Source organism: Coturnix japonica, chromosome 1 (genome assembly GCF_054131305.1).
Source record: "Coturnix japonica strain WE chromosome 1, WE-NBRP24, whole genome shotgun sequence".
NCBI classification, from domain to species: domain Eukaryota; kingdom Metazoa; phylum Chordata; class Aves; order Galliformes; family Phasianidae; genus Coturnix; species Coturnix japonica.
In genome coordinates, this window is record NC_140663.1 from 55728510 (window position 1) to 55747929 (window position 19420).

Below are 19420 nucleotides of genomic sequence, written 5' to 3' on the forward strand. Positions count from 1 at the left end.
AGTTAATGTGACAGGCTGGCACTGGTATGAGCACTCATGTTCCTGCTGAGCTGCGCAGTGCTGTGATTTCCACCATGCACCTCATGGAGCTTGTCACCTTGTAGAAAGCACTGGTTCAGCTTGCTGACCTGAGAGAAAACTGTTCGCTTTGCCTGTGGGGATTTTCGTGCTGGGTTACATTGGCTGATCTTGGGCTGATGTTTTGATGACAGTGAATCTTGACTGTAGCTGCAAGGGGGGAATGATGGGAATACGATCGGTTTGTGTACTAGAACCACTAGACTGAAATGCAGCTGTAACATAACCCACATCCTTGTGGGCATCATCTTCTCCTTTCCTTGGCAGAGAGGGGAAACTTATGAACATCTGTGTGGCAGTTCCCCTCATATGCAGGTCCTAACAGCAGGTTGACTTTTTAAGGCATTTACTTTGTTGCCGTGCTCGGGTTCTGCAGTTTTACTGTCCATTTATGGCACGCAGTTCCTGCCTTTGATCACTATGTACCACAGTATTGACAACAGAAACCACAGAGCACCAGTGGTAGGGCTATTCTGGGCTCTTGCACTTGTCTGAAGCCTCAGTAGACTAGGCAGCGCTCAGACAGAAAGCAGACGATAGCCTGCACATCAGCCCAGCAAGAAGGTGCAGCAGGAGGAGGAAAAAGCAGCTGGCCCTCGGCTAATTGTGCCTGGCAGTGGTTCATATCCAGCCTCCAGCATTGCATCACTTTTTACTGATTTTACACTATTCCAAGAATCAAGAAAAGGACAGCACAAGGAAGGACTGACAGGAGAGTGGACTTCTTTGGGGTGAAGATATGCTGTACCTTACGAGTGGGGAGCCAAGACAAACCCTTGCTTAAGATTATTGTAGACATTTTAAGTCTGGCTTTTAGCAGCACCTTGGAAACTCTTTTGGATTAGTAACAAAGCGTGCCATTGCCCAGGACCAAATTACTGTGCTTTTGAAGAACTAGGGTGGAAAGGAAAAGGGAGAAGATTAGTAACAGCGTGAAACAACTGTATCTACCTTATAGGAGCCATGCAAAGGGTGCCTTTTTAGTTGTTGTGGTTTTAAGTCTCATCTTGGATTAAAAAAGATATTTAAAGATCTGTCATGGAAAAAGAAAGAAAGAGGGTGTGTTTTCAAGGTACAGAGCACTGATGTTGTGGAATTCAGAAGTGCTTTTGCTGTGTTCTATACTAGAACTTCCTTGGGGTGCCATCTGATCCTTCAGATGGCACAAAAAATCACTTTTTCTCCATCACCAGCTTGCAGAAAACTTCATAATATATTCTGACACAGTGTTCTCAGCAAAACTCTTCCAACACGGTGCTCAAAGAAAGTCTGCGGTAGGAAGCCAGATGAAGGCAGACTGGCTGAATGTTGGTCCGTGATTCACTGTCACATGAGCTGATTTGTTTTCAGGGATGTGTGTCGGTGTGGAATGTTGCCTGTGTAGCTCTTCAGTACTTGGTTCAACTTTTCAGATTTCCTGAGTGCTCGTGATCATGTGACTCTTCTCAACTACAGCTTCATCAAATTAAGAATATTCCAAGAGGTAAATAATTTGAGCCCCCCTTCCCTGCAAAATGGGAGAAGTGCTAAGAGAGTTTGTGAAGCTTAGTTTGAAGAGTGCCCAGAGTTGAAAAAACAGCGTAAATATCCTATATTTACTGTGAGACATCTGTAAAAATGCTTTAGAACTGGAGTGATGAAATTCGATGATTTTGTGCTGAGAAAACTGTTTTGTAGAATGTCGCTAGTTTAGTGTGGACCAAACCCATAGTGGTTTTACTTTGAATAGTTATTTTATTTGTATGTATTGAATGACAGCAGCTATGCAGTGGAATGATTTTAATTACCCACTAATGAGAAGATTTCATTTAACTAGCTATTCTCCATGCCCATTTATCTACTTTTAATAAAATCTAATAAAATTAACTTTATTCCTTAGTGTATTTACCATGAAGGTTGTAGGTGCCCGCTAGGGATAGGTAAGACATAATTGCGCCTCTTGTCAACGTGATGACAACTAATGTGACATCTGAATGTAGGTTGTACTTTGTACTATCTCTATTCTTGAGTAAGCAAAGCTGGATATAAAACTCGTGTAACCAAGGGAATAGGTTAACAAGATGTCCCCGTTGTATCTGTTTTAATCTTTCCTAAGTCCCCTTATCTGCTAGCTAGTCAAACAAAGATAAAACAATTAATCTTTTACCTTTTTTTAAGATGGAGAAGCTAAGCATGTGTTTTGAAGTTAGGCTTTGGAGATGCCTTTATACCTGTTTTAATATTCCTTCTGGAAATGAAATAAAGGTCACAATTTCCTTCAACTTTGTAAAATTCTTTCTTTCCTGGAGCAAATCAGGAGCTGGAGTTGCTCTTTGTGAGTTGCTTCACAGTGATGGAGTTGTTGGATGAGTAGAAGATGGACCCTACAGAGCAGGTCAGAGCTCTGATCTGATGTCTTCTGTGCCTTCCATCTCGGGGGTGTGCCTCTTACCTCAGACATCTGAGGTATCAGCAGAACCTGACAGCTCAAATGTCATTCCTCCTACACAGCTCATATGAAAGAGTTTGAAACAGTTGTGGTACCCACAAAAGGGAGAGTTGGTGGCTTGTTGCAGCACTGCTCTGATGGCCTCTCACCTTTTCTTCCCTTATGGTGAAGTCAGTAAGTCATATTTATATAATTGTTTTTGCTGTTAATATGATTTTGCAGCCATTTATTTTAGTTTTCCAAACTACTGTGTTGCTTGTGTGAGAATGGAAAACTTTATTGCTGGATTCCCATCTGCGTTTAAAATCTGCCCTCTACTTCTGTGACATACATTATCAGTGCTTGTCTTGGGTTATGAAGAGGGCATCAGGTTGTAGGAAGACTGGCAAGGTCTCACGGGCAGGTGAACAAAACAGGCACGTGGGGAAAGAGTGTAGTTTAAAATGTGGGAAACAGAGGAGAATATTATTTTCTCTGCAGAGGTTTTTCTGGAGAGAAGCGGTGTTCTGTTGTAGGCTTCCTTCATTTGGAAGCCCAAGAAGGTTATGGTCTTTAAATTAGTGGAGATGAACTTCAGAACAGACACGTAACCCATGCATTGGAGTTCTTAGTCTAGTCTCTTACTGCAGGATTTTATAAACTTTGTCACTTAGTCACTTTTTGATTTAATGGTGTATTGATGACCCAAGTGAGTGAGATTTGTATCTTTAAACACCCTGGGGTTACTGGTTAGGAGCGTCAGGTATGGCAAATTGCAACTTCCACTTTTAGCTGTTAATAAAACATGTGCCTACAATGAAAACAACACATGAGAGTCTGTGTCGAAGTGCTAAAAAAGGGTTCCATTTAGATTTCAAAGCTCTGTGCATAGAACTCAAGTCTCATCATCTCTAGAAGAAAAACATGCCAAAGTTTTGAAGTCAATAGGGGAAAATAGTTGTTTTCACTGGGTTTGGCAAAAATCCCTTTGCTCAACATCTGTAGTAGAAAGGAAATAATTAGCTGCCCTCATTCAGTGAACTGTCTCCTCAGTGAAAAACAGATATTTATAACAATGGTTTGTTTTGCAAGTGCATTCCCTGTAACCCTTGGTAGTTGTCCTTCAGAGCAGTTCTGCAGAGGCTCGCTTGTGCGTATCCTTCAGCACAAGGCTTAGGAGTGGACCTTGGAGGAAGGGGCTGCAGGGAGATGCGGTTTGGAGCTGTGGTTGGAGGTGACCTCAGCTGCAGTGAATGAAGAGCTGGCTGCTGCATTCTGATTCATATTATCCAAATTGACAGGGCTGGACTATAAATCCTAGTTTCTTTCTCCTCCCCATATAACTGCGTGCCAGCCTGTGACCACGTGATGGGAGAGCTCACATGTGAGCAACAACAAAATGCTACTTGCTGTAACTTCTCTTTTCAGTTAGTCCTTTCACTTCTTGAAAGTTTGCATTTGCACAGTTCCGAATTCATTGTAATCTCTTTGTGTTGTACCCTCGGGCACAGGATCCACTTTGTGCCATTTAAAAATTGGTTTCAAGTGATTGCAGGGAGCTTTAGTCTGTGCCAAGCGGGATAACATTCTTCATGAAAAGAAGGCTTTTTTTGGTCACTGCATCAGCATCCTGCACATCGTGTTTACATTGTTCTAGGAATAAGTTTACATACACACTAAGCAGGGAAATATGCTGCTAGAAATATGCACAATGTGCTGTAAATGGAGAATGAAGTCCCAACCGCAGAGTCACTGCTTGTCCTTTAACCTTGACACTGCTTTATTTTCAAAGAGCAATGCAGTTAATAGAGGCAAAACTTTCATAGCAGCAGCTGGGGCATTAGACAAAACAATTTACAGTTGTCCCTCCTCCTCTCTCTCCTCCCTTCTCCAGCAGTGTGTCGTTACATAAGCTGATTTCTTTGTTTTTCCTCTTTAATAGTGAGCAGGCTTCAGTCCTTTCTCTGAGCTGACTGGCTTGCAAGCTTACGTTTTTCCTCTCAAAACAGGCTGGCCTTCAAAGAGGAGGAGCACAGCATAATTGAAAGAGCCGGCCTGTAAACTGCCGGCAAACGCTGCAAGAAGTCCTTTCTGACTGCTTAGAGTTGTGTAAATAGGATGCATGGGAACATGCCATAGGGTTATTACTGTTGTGAAAGCAATTCCTCGTGCAGTGGTACCGGAATAGATTTTAAAAAATAATAATTAAAAAAAATGTCTTCTGAACCAGGTAAGATTGAATGGGATGCTTCTGTTAAACCTTATCTCTTCAAGGCTTGGGGGATTTGGCCAGAGGCACAAGTCAGGTTTTCTAGAGGGGTGCCTTGTAGCAAATAAACATGTTAAAATCCAGCTGCTGTGAGGCAATACGACTGGAATGTGGTTGTGTCTTTTTGCTCTTTTTCTGAGTAAATGAGATTGCAGTTGCTTGAGCTGCTTGCCCAGTAAGTCTGCCACACGGGGAACTGTTACTTTTGGCTCACTCTGCAGCTGCTTTCACCAGCTAGAGACTTTCTAAAGCAAATCAGTTTTGTGATGTTTATTTCTACTTCTGACGCATTTGCCAGACATACAGAAATCTTTTCATAGCTGCAAGGTTTCTATAGCTCACTTCTGTGAATCAGCAATTGAAATCTGTCTCTCATTGTTATAGGAAATAAGTGTACACTTCTGACATGCTTAGCTTTTCTTGAGTGATCCTGCAATAATCCATTTAACTTTCACTTACACTACTGCTAGTGTACAGAGTAGAGTACTGTCTTATTCTTCCTTCTCTTATTGCACCCTTTGATGAAAGGTGTGAGGTTTTGCACTGCAAATATGCTTCTAACTTAATTTCTAAGAATACTTTTGAAATTTCTCCCCTACGTGTGACTGCATTTTCTAGTTCTGAGAAAATTTCAACTTAGGTTGAGTTGAAATAAAAGGGCTTATAATCAGCCCTAACAGCTACATATTTTTATTTCAGTTCTCCACAGAGCTGCAGGTGAAATATGACTGTGGGAGGTTTGGGATCAGCGTACCAGTTTCCCTCTGGAAAGCCTTCTAGGAGTGAATAGAGGAAAGGGAATGATTGCATAGGTAAACTTGAGGGATTTGCTAGAGAAGCTTGGAGCAGATGGATGCAAATGTCTCTGCCTCCTGACTTCATTGCTGATGGGCATCTGATTTTTCATGCCTACAAAGAGCACTTGTTTTCAAATTTTATCCCAGTTCCCTGTTTCATTACTCTTTATCCACTAGATATTGATAACCACCTGGCAGAATGGGAATCAGACTTTTACCCTCATTCTTTGTGTATCACTTTTCTGAATCCTGAGAAGAAAGTACATATGGTTGTAGGAAGCTTTTTTTTCCCCACAAGTCTTTCCCTTAAGAGCAGTTTTCTGGGATGTGTATGCATACTCTCGTCCTGTAAATGCAACATGCAACCCTGGTGGATTTTCAGGAAGCTCAGTGGGGTGCCATGACTACTGTTTTTGGTAATACAACTTGTCTTTCTTTTTGTCCTTTGGCTTATATTTGGTGATTTCATTTGGCAGAGGCCTACAGTATACTTGCTTACAACAGTGACAGTCTGAATGTAAAGGATGCTGGTGAAGCTGTGATATCTGAGTATATTCAGAGATTGTGGCATTTTTTCAGGCAGTATCTTTGCTTTAACTCTGGTTAAAAGTTATGTGAAAGCAGTTAGCACAGTAGTGGACTCTCTTGCAAATATCTTGCTTGAAGGGCAAGCAGAAGGAGCTTCTAGCAGCGTGCTTCTAGAGCATGTAGGTACCTCATAGCATAACCTTTTCAGAATGGTATCAGGAGACCAAAGTACATAGACAGTATGCATAGAAAAGGTGATATGAAATAGTTCCAGTCCGTGCGGATTTGAAAGGAAGCAGACAAATATCCCTTGACATTCCTATATTGCATCAGAAAGACATTTGGAGTTATTGTTTCTGCTGTCTCTTGCTGAAGCACTGCCAGCTTATAGTCAGAGGTGGGTGAGACGGAATCGCTGAGCCAGAAGGGAGAGTGCCTAGTCAGGGATGCAAATTCATACATCACTTTAATCATTTCTCCATCAATGTCAAAAACTCAGAGTTGAGAGTGTGGCCCATAGGCTAAGCAAGAGAATTCTTCCAAGTATTGAAGGCCCAATACATGAATTTTATAGAACATACCTTTTCTCAAGCTTCAGTTTTGGAAGAAAGGATCTTCATGGCTTTCTTTATATTCACTATTAGGTGAAAGCATCACTGAAAAACTGATCTCAAAGTGATCTTAAAAGTTCAATGACACTGTGACCCACAGAAGTCACCAGAGAGCTTGGTGTTCTCATTAGCACAATCACTTCACTTTGCACTACTACTGGCAGCCCCAGGAGTCTTCTGCAAGTCTTTTCTGTGCTAGGTGCTATGTAAACAGAGAAACCCAGCCTGATGGTTTACGTCAGTGCTTGTAAACCCAGTGAAATTGTTGAGTCTTCACTAAAAATACAAACTAGCTATGGCACGCTTCTTTTCCCCCATCCTTCCTGCCTGCTCTGGGCTTATGATCATTATAAGACAAAAGGACTGAACCCTTAAGGGAGTGGAAATGCAGTGTTCCAAACAGTTGGATGGGCAATACTTGACAGGGAGAAGAGTAGGCTGTTAGAAAACACAATCTTTGCTTTATTTTCTTGTAAAAGTGTTTAACATATTGTCACTGCTCTCACTTGCTTGTGAAGAAGCCTATACAAGAACAGTGCATCACTTGGTTGGATGGGAGGGAGGTGTGGAGAAAGGGAAAAGAAGGAGGGGAGCAACAACTGAGTAAGGTCATAAAAGGTGGAGAGAGCCTGGAGTGCTGCCAAAGCTTGCACTGTGAAAGTAATGAAACATTTAGCCTTAGACAAATGTTGTGAGATTTTTGTTTATGGGTTGGTTTTTATGAGGATCAATTTCATAGATTTTGTTTGCAAGACTTTCTTCCCCAGCAGCAAGCTGTCAGTTTTAGGGTTTTTTGTTTTATTTTGTTTTTTTAATGAATATTTTTATACTCTTTCTTCTGATGCCATACAGTGAGAATTAAAGGAAAACAGATAAGTATCACATAGGAGTCCTCATGGTAGGGCTGCAGTTCCATGAGCAGCTCACCTGATCAAATGGAAAAATGCTGCCAAGGGGCTGCCCAGTCCTTCTCTTAGACTTTCCCAAGCCATTTCAGCTCACACACAGGAGAAAATGAGTGTGATAAAAAGAGTATTGTTTTCTGCTGGGATTCCATTGGCCTGGAGTTAAATCCAAGTATTAGAATTGGTAAGAAGTAAGCGGTGGGAATTCAAAGGATGGTGTGGGAACGAGAGGATAAAGCATTCTCTTCTTTATGGGTTTGTTGTTTGGTTTTGAGCAGCCCGTTTCGGTCTGTCCTGAGACCATAAACATTTTCATTTTCAGAATATGTGCAATGTGAAAAGTTGCCATGGCCTTCAAATGTTCTGGACAGAACTTGGGCTCTTTTACATTTGTTTCTGTTGATGGTGTTCTGGTGGGTTCAATGTTTTTTTTTCTTCTGCATGACCTTTTCTTAAAGCATTTCCTATCCATTTGGGCATTCGAAGATAGGGAAGTGATTTAAACAGTCATCTGGCTGTTGAACTTTTTGGGACAGAATGGTAAATATTCATCCCAGTCTTCCTGAAGAATAGTATTATAGTTTTCCAAATTAAGTTTTATGATATGTCATTTTAAATCCATCATATAGCCATTATTATTATTATTATTATTATTATTATTATTATTATTATTATTATTATTATTATTATTATTATTATTTTAAATATATTTTAAATAGAATTCTGGAAAAGAGAAGGTGGAGAAATAAATGAAGTTGCTGTGGATTTGTTTATCTTGGCTATTTCATAGCATAAAATATATGATGTTGAAGAGATGATAGCAGTGATATGCAGGTCTGTTAAGCTGAAGGGAGCTCTGTGACCAGCAGCACAAGCAGGAATTATGGCTGGCAGTGTAAGGCTAAGGCTCTATGCCTTTGGATTCCAGGCAATATGCATCTTTTCATAAAGATGATTAAAAACTGGTGAGTTAGCATTATGATCTCTCTGTCATGTTCTTTATAGGCAAGATACCACATACAAACTGTCATAATTACAGCAGGTTCTGAGGAGGCTGCACAAGGAAGGTCCTTCTTAAATATTTCCAAGGCTCTAAGTGTACTTAAACAAGGCTTTTCATGGCTTTTCTTACTATTTTTCTTCCCCCCCCACCCTCCCCCCAACCAGGTCAAAAGCAGGAAGTGCTTGAATTCTTGTGAAGTGCCCAGCTTCTGGTTCTTTATATTTCTGTTTTGGTTCAGTGAGCCATTCCCAGGGAGCTGCTTGTTTTTCTCTGTCTCGTGGATGACGGTTGTTAATTACTTGGCAGGGAGGTCGGAGTGCTCAGGGAGGCTGACAGCAGGCTGCGTGCCCCTCACTTCGGGGAGGAAAAGCGTTCTCTGCTGAACAGCTGGAGCAGCGTGCAGCTGCACTGCTGGTACTTATTTATGGGACTGCAGCCACATGTTTCTCTCTCTCCATCCTCTCTTTGTCCTTTATCAAGTGCACAGTTTTAAACATATTTTTAACCTTTCAAATAACGGAAAGTGTGCCTGGTATCCTGTTGGGGTGCTATTGTGCAGTTATCACCCTGTTCTTTAATTACAGCATATTATTTCAAGTCTTGACTCACGTATTTTTAGAGAAGAGATTTTTGATTTTTATTCCCTCTCCCTCCTGTTTCCTCCAACTGTAACATCTGAGAAGTGATTCAGTAGAATTAACATTATCTAATGGCTACTTTCCTCTCAAAAAGTAGTCTTGTTTTCCTTTTGCATTTGCATCCTTGCCCAAACTCCAGTGCATCTGAGGTGAATGAAAGAATCTGGAGGAGAGCTAGTAGCTGCTGTTTTTCTGGTGGGATTACATTTTTGATGGCTTAACCTTTCCGGACTGTATCCTGAAGCTAGATGCATGCCAGTGCTGGTGCAAAGAAAGCGCTGGCAGCAGGCAGCTGGGAGGGAGGGGAGTGGGTAGAACAACTCATGTCCAAGCTGGCTGGCTCTGGGATGGTTTTGGTCTGTCAAAGCTGGTTTGATATACTGTGACTGCCTCAGCAGCTGGATATGGGAAGTACTTCCTATCTTCTGTCAGGGATAATTTTATTGGCTGGTATAGAACAATTGACTTCTGTTTGGAGCTTTGGCCATTCTGCATTTCAGATAAAATACATATGTATTTATGCATTTAAATGGCTCGAATGCTGTTAGCACGTATACTTACACAGCATGTGCTCAGATCTTCAGAAGTAATAGATGTCAGTTATACTTTGAGCCTACTGTAATTAGACTGTTTTCTGTTTTTTTTCCTGTGGGTCTGTGGTGTTCAGCATCCTGTTTCTAAAAATGTTTTCTTAGCAATTAATCTTTTAGAAACAGAACTAGCTGAGTTTGTCTCAAAGCATATGTCTATTTTCTAAAGTAGCTCTAAGTTGAGATCAATATGAAATAACTGCACAGATACCTGGGCAGAGTAGAAGATAAAATTTCCATGACTGAATTGTCAGAGAAGTCTTCTTAAGGAGAGTACAATGATAAAAATGGTTTGAATTTAGATCATACTTAGAATCTTTTGAGTTGGAAGGAACCTCTGAGGGCCATCTAGTCCAACTCCTCTGCAATGAACAGGGACACCACAGCTAGATCAGGCTGCTCAGGGCCTGATCCAGTCTTGCCTTGAAAGTCATTAGGAACCAGGGCATCAACTGCAACACTGCTGCAGGTGCTCTCCTTAATATGAAGGGTTAGACTGTGCTGCTTAGTACAACGTCATGCTGGTTATCTTACATATGGTAACAGGAGGAAAATATACCACATGGCAGAGTCTAGGCAGATAAAGCAAAAGAAACATTTAGGTCTCAGTGTCACACCCCTCATTTGGATGAGTGACTGTTCAGTGATCGGTGAATCTGCATATGCAAATGGGGTGCCTTATTAAGTAAGAGCTCATGGTATTTTAAACCAATGATTGCCATCTGTGTAGAATATGCTGATATCAGTTGAAAAGTCAGCAAAAAAAAACGTCGCTGCTTAGTAAAGCAGTTGCTGGGGAGACATTTCTCACCTCACAGTTGTACAAAGAAAGATAAAAGGAAAAAATGCTTTGGGGAAAACTCAGCAGAGGTGCTTCTTGCTAACCTGTTCTGGTGGCTGAGTTCATGACAATGGCTGTTAATACAGTAGGAACTCGAGAACAGCACACAAACCTTACTCAGCCCCTTCCTTCATCAAATACGTGGGAAGCTGTGAGAAAGTCACAAGAACAGGGATGGAAGGAAGTGACCTTTAGAACATGCTCACCAACTTTACCACAGTCGCTACAGGGACGAGGTGGAAGCATGCAGTCAGTCAGCTCCCAGAACTGTAAAACTTCACTGTGTGAGGAGTTCCAAGCTGGGTGTGGGCTATCATGTATTATGAGACTAGCAAAAGGCCATAGTAACAAGGAGGGAGAAGCTGCCTGAAATTATCTAAGGTAGAGGTGAGACAGTAACAGCAGCATAGCTGAATGTGGTTTCAGGATCAAGTTATTCTGCATTAACCTGGTCTGATGAAATTGCTGCAGATTAATAGATATGTTTTCTTTTTTGATGTGGTTTTGTTTATGTATGTGTGTGTGTCCACTTGTAGTTGTCAGAGGCATTGGTAACCCTTGAGTTTTGGAGATAGCCTTTGGGACAAGAAGAAGGAAAAAAAGGGGCTCAAACTGCATAGACTATTTTCTATTCATGCTATTTTCTGAAAAACAAATGATAACAAAGTCTCTACACTGCTACATATTTTAAAGGTAAAAAAACACTACTCTGTGTTTTCTGCATAGGTTTTGGGCTTGATAATCCCATGTTCAAATAGAAAGTGAAAGCAAGAGTTTGAGGGATTGTTTCGTAACACAGGATCTAAGTATGTAAGTGAAAGAGCAGTTTCCGATTCCTGTAAACTGAATTGATTTTGCTCTGAGCTCTGACTGAAGTTGTACGTTTTTCTGGAGTTCGCTGAAGAGCCGCTTCTCTCTGGTAGTTGATTTACAATTGCTATCAGCAAAACCAGTGTTTGTAAGTAAATGTGACTCATAAGGACCTTAATGAAGTACATTCTGTGGTTTTGACCGAGGACTTCAGTTGCAAGCTACTCTTCTGAAACCACAAGCCATGTGTCAGCAACTTATTCTAAACCAGTGGCATCCAGTCCAGGGAGTGCCAGAATTGGGCACTTCTGCCTTCTCCCTTCAGCACTTCTGCTCTCTTTTGGAAGAGAGAGCAGCAGATGCAGGTGTCTGTGGTCCTGCCTTCTGAAGCAGCTGCTCGGTCAGTAGCACAGCTCACAGACCTGCTGTCTTTTATCCCTCTGATTGGGGAAGATGGAGGAGTAGAAAACCACAGCAGACATGGCCAGGAGATAGGTCTTAATGTTATCTCAGTGATAACAGTGAGAGTTATCTCTCTTTTACAACTCTCCATCCCTGCAGCCATCAGTAACCTCAGCTCTAGCAGTCCTCCTCTCCTAAGGTGCTTCAGCATCATTTTCATCTGTGGTATCCTTCAGTGTATGGCTGGTTAGACAGCATTGTTGGACTGTAGATAATCTTAGGATAGTAGTGGTCCAGTAGGGAAAAGGTGCAGAAGTTGATGACTGCAAAGGCTCATTCTCAGGGTGGGGTTTTAATACCATTATTGGAAGTCATTCACTGTTTTTTTTACTGCTGTATTTTACACAAATAGATAGCATTGACAGTATATGCCATTTGGACTTCTATCAAATTAACTTTTATTTTAAAGACTCTGCAAGCTCAAAGTAGGTTTTTTTTACTTGCTTTGCATTCCCTTTCCTCATGTTGCATCTCCGCATTCCTTACTTCAGAGCATGCCCTTCTAATGAGGTTATATTGGAATCTCTGCATGTTGTATGAAGAAACTGACTTTTTTTTTTTTTCTAAGGAAATCAAATGGCTGTTTCCTGGACTGAGCCCAGAAACAAAGTCTTGTGCAGTGCTTTTCATTTTATTGGAAGGGCACCAGCAGTGAAAGTTATGTTATTGTGCTAATCCAAAATATAGACAAATGCTAAGAGGGAGCCTCATTAGTTGCTTTCTTATTCCTTTTTTCTAAACCACAGCAGATGCACAGGCCTGCTTTCATGGAAACTGCTATTAGATCAGAGCTCAAAGAACAGAGATCACAGCCAGACAGGGAGGCAGATCTACATCATGGTGAGTCTGCCTGCATTAGCCAGTGTTGGCACAGCATCTGTAGGGAATGTGAAATTCACCATTCACTCCTTTAATTTGTGTAATATGCAGCATCTGAGGCTGAGATCAGGAGATTGCTGATGTTAAATCTTACTTTGTTAGCATTTAGTGCTTCCTTTTAAAGACCAGGCTCTGGATTCTTAAGGCAGGTAACCTATTAGAATGTGATGGCGTTGACAGTTGTGGTAGCCTGGCAAATTCTAGCTGTTCAGCAGGCAGATACTGTAAACACCGTTTCAGTCTAAAACTAAAAAACTACTATGGGAAAGACGCATAGTTTCTTCCAACCAGAACAACCATAGAATCTAAGAAAGCACATGAACAGCATTGTGGAATGCTTGAGTCTCATCAGCACCCACAAACTGGACCAGTGTGATGACATGACTTAGACCAAGCTGGAACGGGTGTGTACCTGCTTTGAATTGGGTTCTATTGTGAACACTCTGTATAACCCACTTTAGTGTATTGGAAGTGGAATTATTTCAAAAGTCAAAGAAGTTTTTCTCATTAGAATATTGTTTCTGTGTGTTGCATGGTTGGACTTGCTGAAGTTTGTTTCTGTTCTCCTGTATGCTCAGCTGGATGTAAGAGGCTCAGATACTTGGTGTTGTGTATACTGTAACCGGGAAACCTCAGCTCTGCGTTATTATGTAAGCTGATTTAGCTAGAAAGAAGCTGAATAGTTTCTGATTCCCAAGAAGTATTGTGTGGCAAGGATGAGGGCTGCTCCAAAAGTATTGCCTCCTATTTTGTTACCTTGGCCCACAATGTCAGAGGTGGATGTCAGTGATACAGTGTTATTGTGCTCTTTGTATCTGTTTTAGTATAGATGGAAATCAATAGGAGGTATTACTTTTGGAGTGACCTATATATTTGGCGTCCAAGTTTTAAGTTCAGTAAGGATTCATCTCTTTGATTTCTTTATCAAATATTGTGGAGCATTCACAGAGCTTATTAAACAATATCAATACACTTTTTGCTGTCTACAAGTAATACATGTAGTTTGATTTTTTCCTTGCAACATATGTTGTGAAAGTACTTGTTAATCCTGGGAACGTCTCCATGCAGTGATATCAGAAATAAAAGCCTTGTTCTTGGAAAGTGATCTACATTTTTCTGTTGAAATTAGGATATATCTATATATTTTTCCTTTGTCTGGAGAACTGCTTTGCAAGAAAAATCTCTGTATTTTTCTGTTTTGCTACTATATGTATCTGAACAACTTTTTTACTAAAACCTGAACTGTGTCCTAAGTTTTGCCAAGATTCCACCCTTCAAGGATAATTCTAAACTTCTGATATATATACTTCCTACTCTCTTCCATACTCCTAATTTACATAGTTTGGGTTAGTCTAAGCAGTTATTCTTAAAACATGTTTGGGTGTGCAATTAGTAATATGTATCTCATAGTCTGATATGTGTTCTTCACAAGCAGGACAAGCCCGTGAGTGGTAGGTACCGTTTAAGTTATTAGAAAATTAGTTTTGAGGGCAGGGTTGGGCACAACTGTGGGTAAAATCCATGACCTGGTTTGCTAGATTTCCTGCTCAGGCCTCAACAAATCTATTATTATAACTCCCTGTGCAAGAGTTCTTGAGCTGCCTTCTTGTTTGTGCCCAGGAAACTGCTTGTCCTTATACTGGCCCTGCCACAGTGTTCAGTGAGTGAGTGAGAGGGCTGAATGAATCTCTTTTAGTGTCAGCGCTACTTTGTGCTATTTTGAACTGATCAGGAGATTGTAAGACAAGATTCTTGTGGCTAAACTGATGTTTTTCTTACAAGTTCAGTAGGGAGAATATTAGCTGCACCTCCGTGTGTGTTGAGGGCGAGTAGCAAGGGTGAAGCTTTGCCTGGACGCTGAATAAGAAAGTGTGGCAAGACTGTGGCTGCTATCCTGGGAATGTAACACACGGGTTGCATTTGTAGTTACATCATTTGAAACAAAGTAAAACTTATTTTGAGACTTAAATTTTGCCTCTGGACAGTCACAGGAGAATAACCTTTTCCTTCATACAGACATGTTGCATTTCTTTCATTCAGAATGTACAATCAAGAGTAAGATCACAGTGGCAGTAAAACATTAAGTGGCGATGGGAAAGTGTAGATGGTAGGAGTAAAACCAGATATGATAGAAAATCTAGTGGTGTTGAGCCTGTCTTGGTGAAGCTGGGACTGCTGATGAACTACCTATACAATGTGAAAATGTTAGTCTAACCTCTTGTGAATACAAGTAAGCAATATTTTCATGTTACTGACCTTTCAAGCTGGCTAAATGTTCACAACTCCAAGTTATTTTTAATTAAAATGCTCTGAAAAATTAGATAATGTTTCTTAGCTTCAAATATCTTCCAGTTTTCTTGTAAATTATGAAGAAAACAGTTAAGTGCTCGTCAGATTTGGAGTGTTTCTCTTTTCTGTTAGTTATTTATTATCTCTGCTTTATCACTCGCATTCTTGCTTGAACCCATTAAATTTTTTTTTAAATCCTTCACTTCATTTCATTGTATCTAATTGTCCCCAATTAAAAGAGGGAGTATTAGAGATGTATTGGTGAACACAGGAACTGTCTAGTATTTCATTGCTCATTGCATTTCTGAGTTCAATTAATGTCTCAGTTATTATAACACATAGAACCACAGCAACACGTGAGTGCTTCTTTAATCAGATCAGAATCAATCACAATGGGAATCTATTTCAGCCCAGCAGCATCTGTAAGCTTTTGCTGCATGTCTGACTTTTTGTATACACAATTGGATTTTAAGTTGCACTTAGAACAACTGCATTTCTAAAGTGTAGACTATCTTGCTGCTTGCTTAAATGGACAGAATTGAACATCCCTACTGAAATATGAATGAGCTTTAACAATACCAGGTGCTGGTCCTGCATTAGAACAGGATGCCCAGGGAGGAAGTGGAGTTACTATCCCTGGAGGTGTTCAAGAAATGTGTAGATTGTAGATATAGCACTAAGGGACGTGGTCAGTGGGCATGGTGGGGATGGGCTGGTGGTTGAACTAAATTATTGTACTCGTCTTTTCCAACATCTGTGATTCTATGAAATGCAGGCCACTGCTTGTAAAGCATTTGGTGTTTTTGTACACACTGAAAACAAAGTATTTGGAGCTTTGCTTATAATATACTTCCAAACCTTTGCTACTAGATACATATCTGTAGTGAATATTCCTGTATTTCTGATATTTATTTATTTATTTATTTATTTATTTTTCCTACATCATCTGGAAGGTATCATCTTTCACTGACAAAGAAACCAGGATTTAGATTACCAGGGATGTAAAACAATGCTTTTTGTCCAAAGAATGTAACTTCTCGTAGTTAGGTTACCTTTTTCCATTCCAGCTTTCCATATGAAGAAAGCTGAACATATTTTATTTATCCTGTTATGGCTATATTACACTTCAAAACTGAGGACTGAGGATGTGAGATGGTTAACAGAATTACAAGTTCAAAATGTGTCTTAAATGTTTGTGGTGTGTCAGTCTGTAGGAAATACACCTCCTAGATAGAGTGAATTGCTGGTATAATGGCTCATGCAAACAAGAACAAATTGAAGATAGTAAGTAGGGGCTGTTAAAGAAGTCCAGCTGTATTTCTGCCTCTTCCCTTATGGCAGCCAGCAGTGCTGGAATGGCCGTTGGTTCACTGACCCCATCTGTGTGATCCATCTTTAGTTTTGTGTCATTTTTACTGCTTGTCTCACTGTGTGGTTGTACAAGTGCTGGTGCTCCCCTCCAAGCCTGGGGTGAGACATAGCAATGAGAGGAAGCTGAACTAAATGGTGACAAGGTGAGAGGCAGAGAACTGAACTGTTCTGTTTAGCAACAGCTCTGTATCTGATTGTGAGTGTTAACTTTAAACAAGAAAAAGCATGGAGATAAGTTTGTGTGTATAAAGCACGTTCCTATTCTGACCCTGACAGTACCTTGGTTTCTTAGAGAATCCTTTTAATAAATAACAAGGTACAATTCTGATGGAGATTTCCATTCTTGGCATGAACAGTTAACAATATGCCTTCTACTGATCTGCAGTTGTGGAGCCAGAGGTCCTGAAGAAGTGTGTTATCTGTCAAATCTACAGTCTGAACAGTTTTCATAAAGCTGTAGGGTGTCATGCTTTCACACTCATCGCAGAGTTAGAAGAGTGATCTGAATGTAGATTTCTAACATATGTTTCAATTGCCTACATAATGTGTGGGATGTACTGATCCTGCCAGAAGTTGCTGTTTCTTCAAATTGTTTCTAAATTGGAGATTTCCAAGTTGAAGTGTGAGCAGTTACAATATGATACAATATGATTCTGTGGTGGAGAGAAATTCAGCTGTTTGATGAACATCACAAAGACTTGCTCCTACAAGCCTTGTGCCATCTCCTTAGTCTGTCCAAGAGCTTTCAATACTCCACTCTATGTAGAGAGGCAGGAATGGCACAAGGTGAATCCTTGTGAAACGAGGAAGGAGCTGGGACAGAGTTCCTACTGCTTAGTACAAGATGGCTTTCTGTGTATGGAGATACCCAAGGAAACACAGCTGAAGAATTTGTCTGAGATCGTGGGTGTCTGAGAAGCATCCACGTGGAGTGGGCCTCATTAAATAATCATCTGGGAACAGACACCTTTATATTCTTGGGAGATGCATTGCTAACTGAATGAAATAGAAGGGGGAGTGATGCCATGTTGCAGCCACAAATGTCCTGTGCATGTTGTGATATGAGTACCAGTGCCTTGTATGGGCAGGTTGTTGATCTCAGCATAAACCTCTGCAAGACTCTGTGTTTGCAAAAGCAGATTCTTGGTGAAATGCTACTTCAGTGCTTAAAAAGAAATTGAGCTTCTAATAAAACATAAGTACTTTAGAATATTGTTGAAATCTACATGGTACTGAAGGACCTTTAAACAATGGTAAGCAATACCTCTGGAATCCCTTTCCACTGCTTTTTAATGAGCGTGCTTGACTGTTACTGGGAATGGCTTGATATATAATGGATTTTGCCTTGGGATAGGAAGATGTGTTAGATCAGTGCTTCCAGACTCTGCAGATCAGTTGTTTAGAAGACAACAGAGCATTGAATGGTTGGCTGGGTTTTGAATTTGTTTTTTTGGAAATGAGTAAACAAAACCTCGACTATACTTGCGTTTCTGCTAGTGGAAGCGAGCAAAGATAAAGCAAAGATAAAAATGAGATAACAAATAAAAACAATAAATGTAAGTGTTCAAAGTCTGCCATAGTTATGTTGTTAAAATGGAAATAATTAAGGCAACACTGCAATAAATGAGAAGTGGATATTTCTCCCATCCCTTGTTCCTACCCACAAAGTTGTGGATTTTTTTGATTCAGAAGTGGAGGAACATTAACTTAATTGAGATACCGAGTTCCTTCACAGCAGTATTTTAAGTCTTTTAATTACATTTACAGAATGAATAACTTACGCACGCACATCCAAAAGTGCATAGTCTAGGCCTATGTGAGTACATTCCAATACATGCATTTACTACAATTTCTGTTGTTCAGATATGTTTTCCTTTATTTTCTCATCCAGTTCTCTTACAAATGGCATCGTGCTAGCATTCTCTCAGGTGAAATAAATTCCACTCTGCTAAGACAAAATGAAATAGAAATGTCGACTGTCTTTTTGCTTTGCTTTCATTTTTAATGATGTAATTAGTAGCTCTTGTCTCCAAAAGGAAAGAAAAATAAACGTTTTGAATGCATAGTATTTTGTGAATACTCTGAATACTCAAATTGAACAGCTGAACAAAAATGCTGTTTTTTCAATGTTTCTTCTCCTAAACAAGCCTGTTGATAATAAAGATAGCAAGAAGGCAGCTAGAGATTGTAAGCTTTCTCTAGAATAACCTGGGATAGTCACAGGGGAAATATTTTTTTATATATGCAACTCTTCAAGATTTAAACAATTTAATAAATCTCAGTGGGAGGCAGTCTCTGTTTTTACAATGGGATGCTTCGAAGTGAAGACAAGCATTCAAATTTTCTCTGTAGAGAGGCAGCAGCACTTAATATACATGTATATAATCATTCTACCGTGCATTTAATTCTGTTTCTAACTCATGCTTTTTGAACATGTTTTTCAGGCAGCAGCATCTGTCCAAAGTCCTTAATATTGTCGAGATCTTGTCCAACAAGTGCCACAACCAGGCTAGTCGAGCAGAATGTACACAATGAAGCGGCTCAGGGAATAAATGGAAGTGTGCCAGTCAAACAGTCCCCACGTTCAGCCTCAAATCCAAAGCCACAAGGTAAGTAGTCTCAAATACTTTGGTTAGGTAATATGTGCTTCAGCTCATGCTTTCATAGAAATAGAACACTTTGAAAGGGCAGTACTTCTCACAGAGAAAACAGTGGGGTAAAAGATGGCCACAGAAATACGAATGTCCTGTAAATGTTTTGAATCTGGTAAATTCATATTTCACTGAAAAAGCTTCTTAGAAGAAAGGTTAGACTTAGTAACTAATATGGTTTTGAAAAATAAAAGCTGGTATCGATATACCTCTGTACTTGCATCACAACTGTCTAGCAATCTGCTGTATGCTTACTGCCAGGTAACTAATGTGAAATTCTTTCTCTGCCCA

General features: G+C 40.2%; 1 protein-coding gene across 4 annotated transcripts in view; it reads left to right on the forward strand.

Annotated features, from left to right (window-relative positions):
- Positions 1–19420, forward strand: part of FGD4 (FYVE, RhoGEF and PH domain containing 4) — a 107906-nt gene that overhangs the window by 48478 nt on the left and 40008 nt on the right. For 3 of the 4 annotated variants that reach the window (XM_015866274.3, XM_085541028.1, XM_015866302.3), the window contains one exon: positions 18923–19087. In XM_015866274.3, the coding sequence (XP_015721760.2) occupies positions 18923–19087 (165 nt within the window). Of the gene's footprint in view, positions 1–4372; positions 4716–18922; positions 19088–19420 lie in introns of those variants that run through there. The other variant, XM_015866292.3, reaches the window with a different exon arrangement.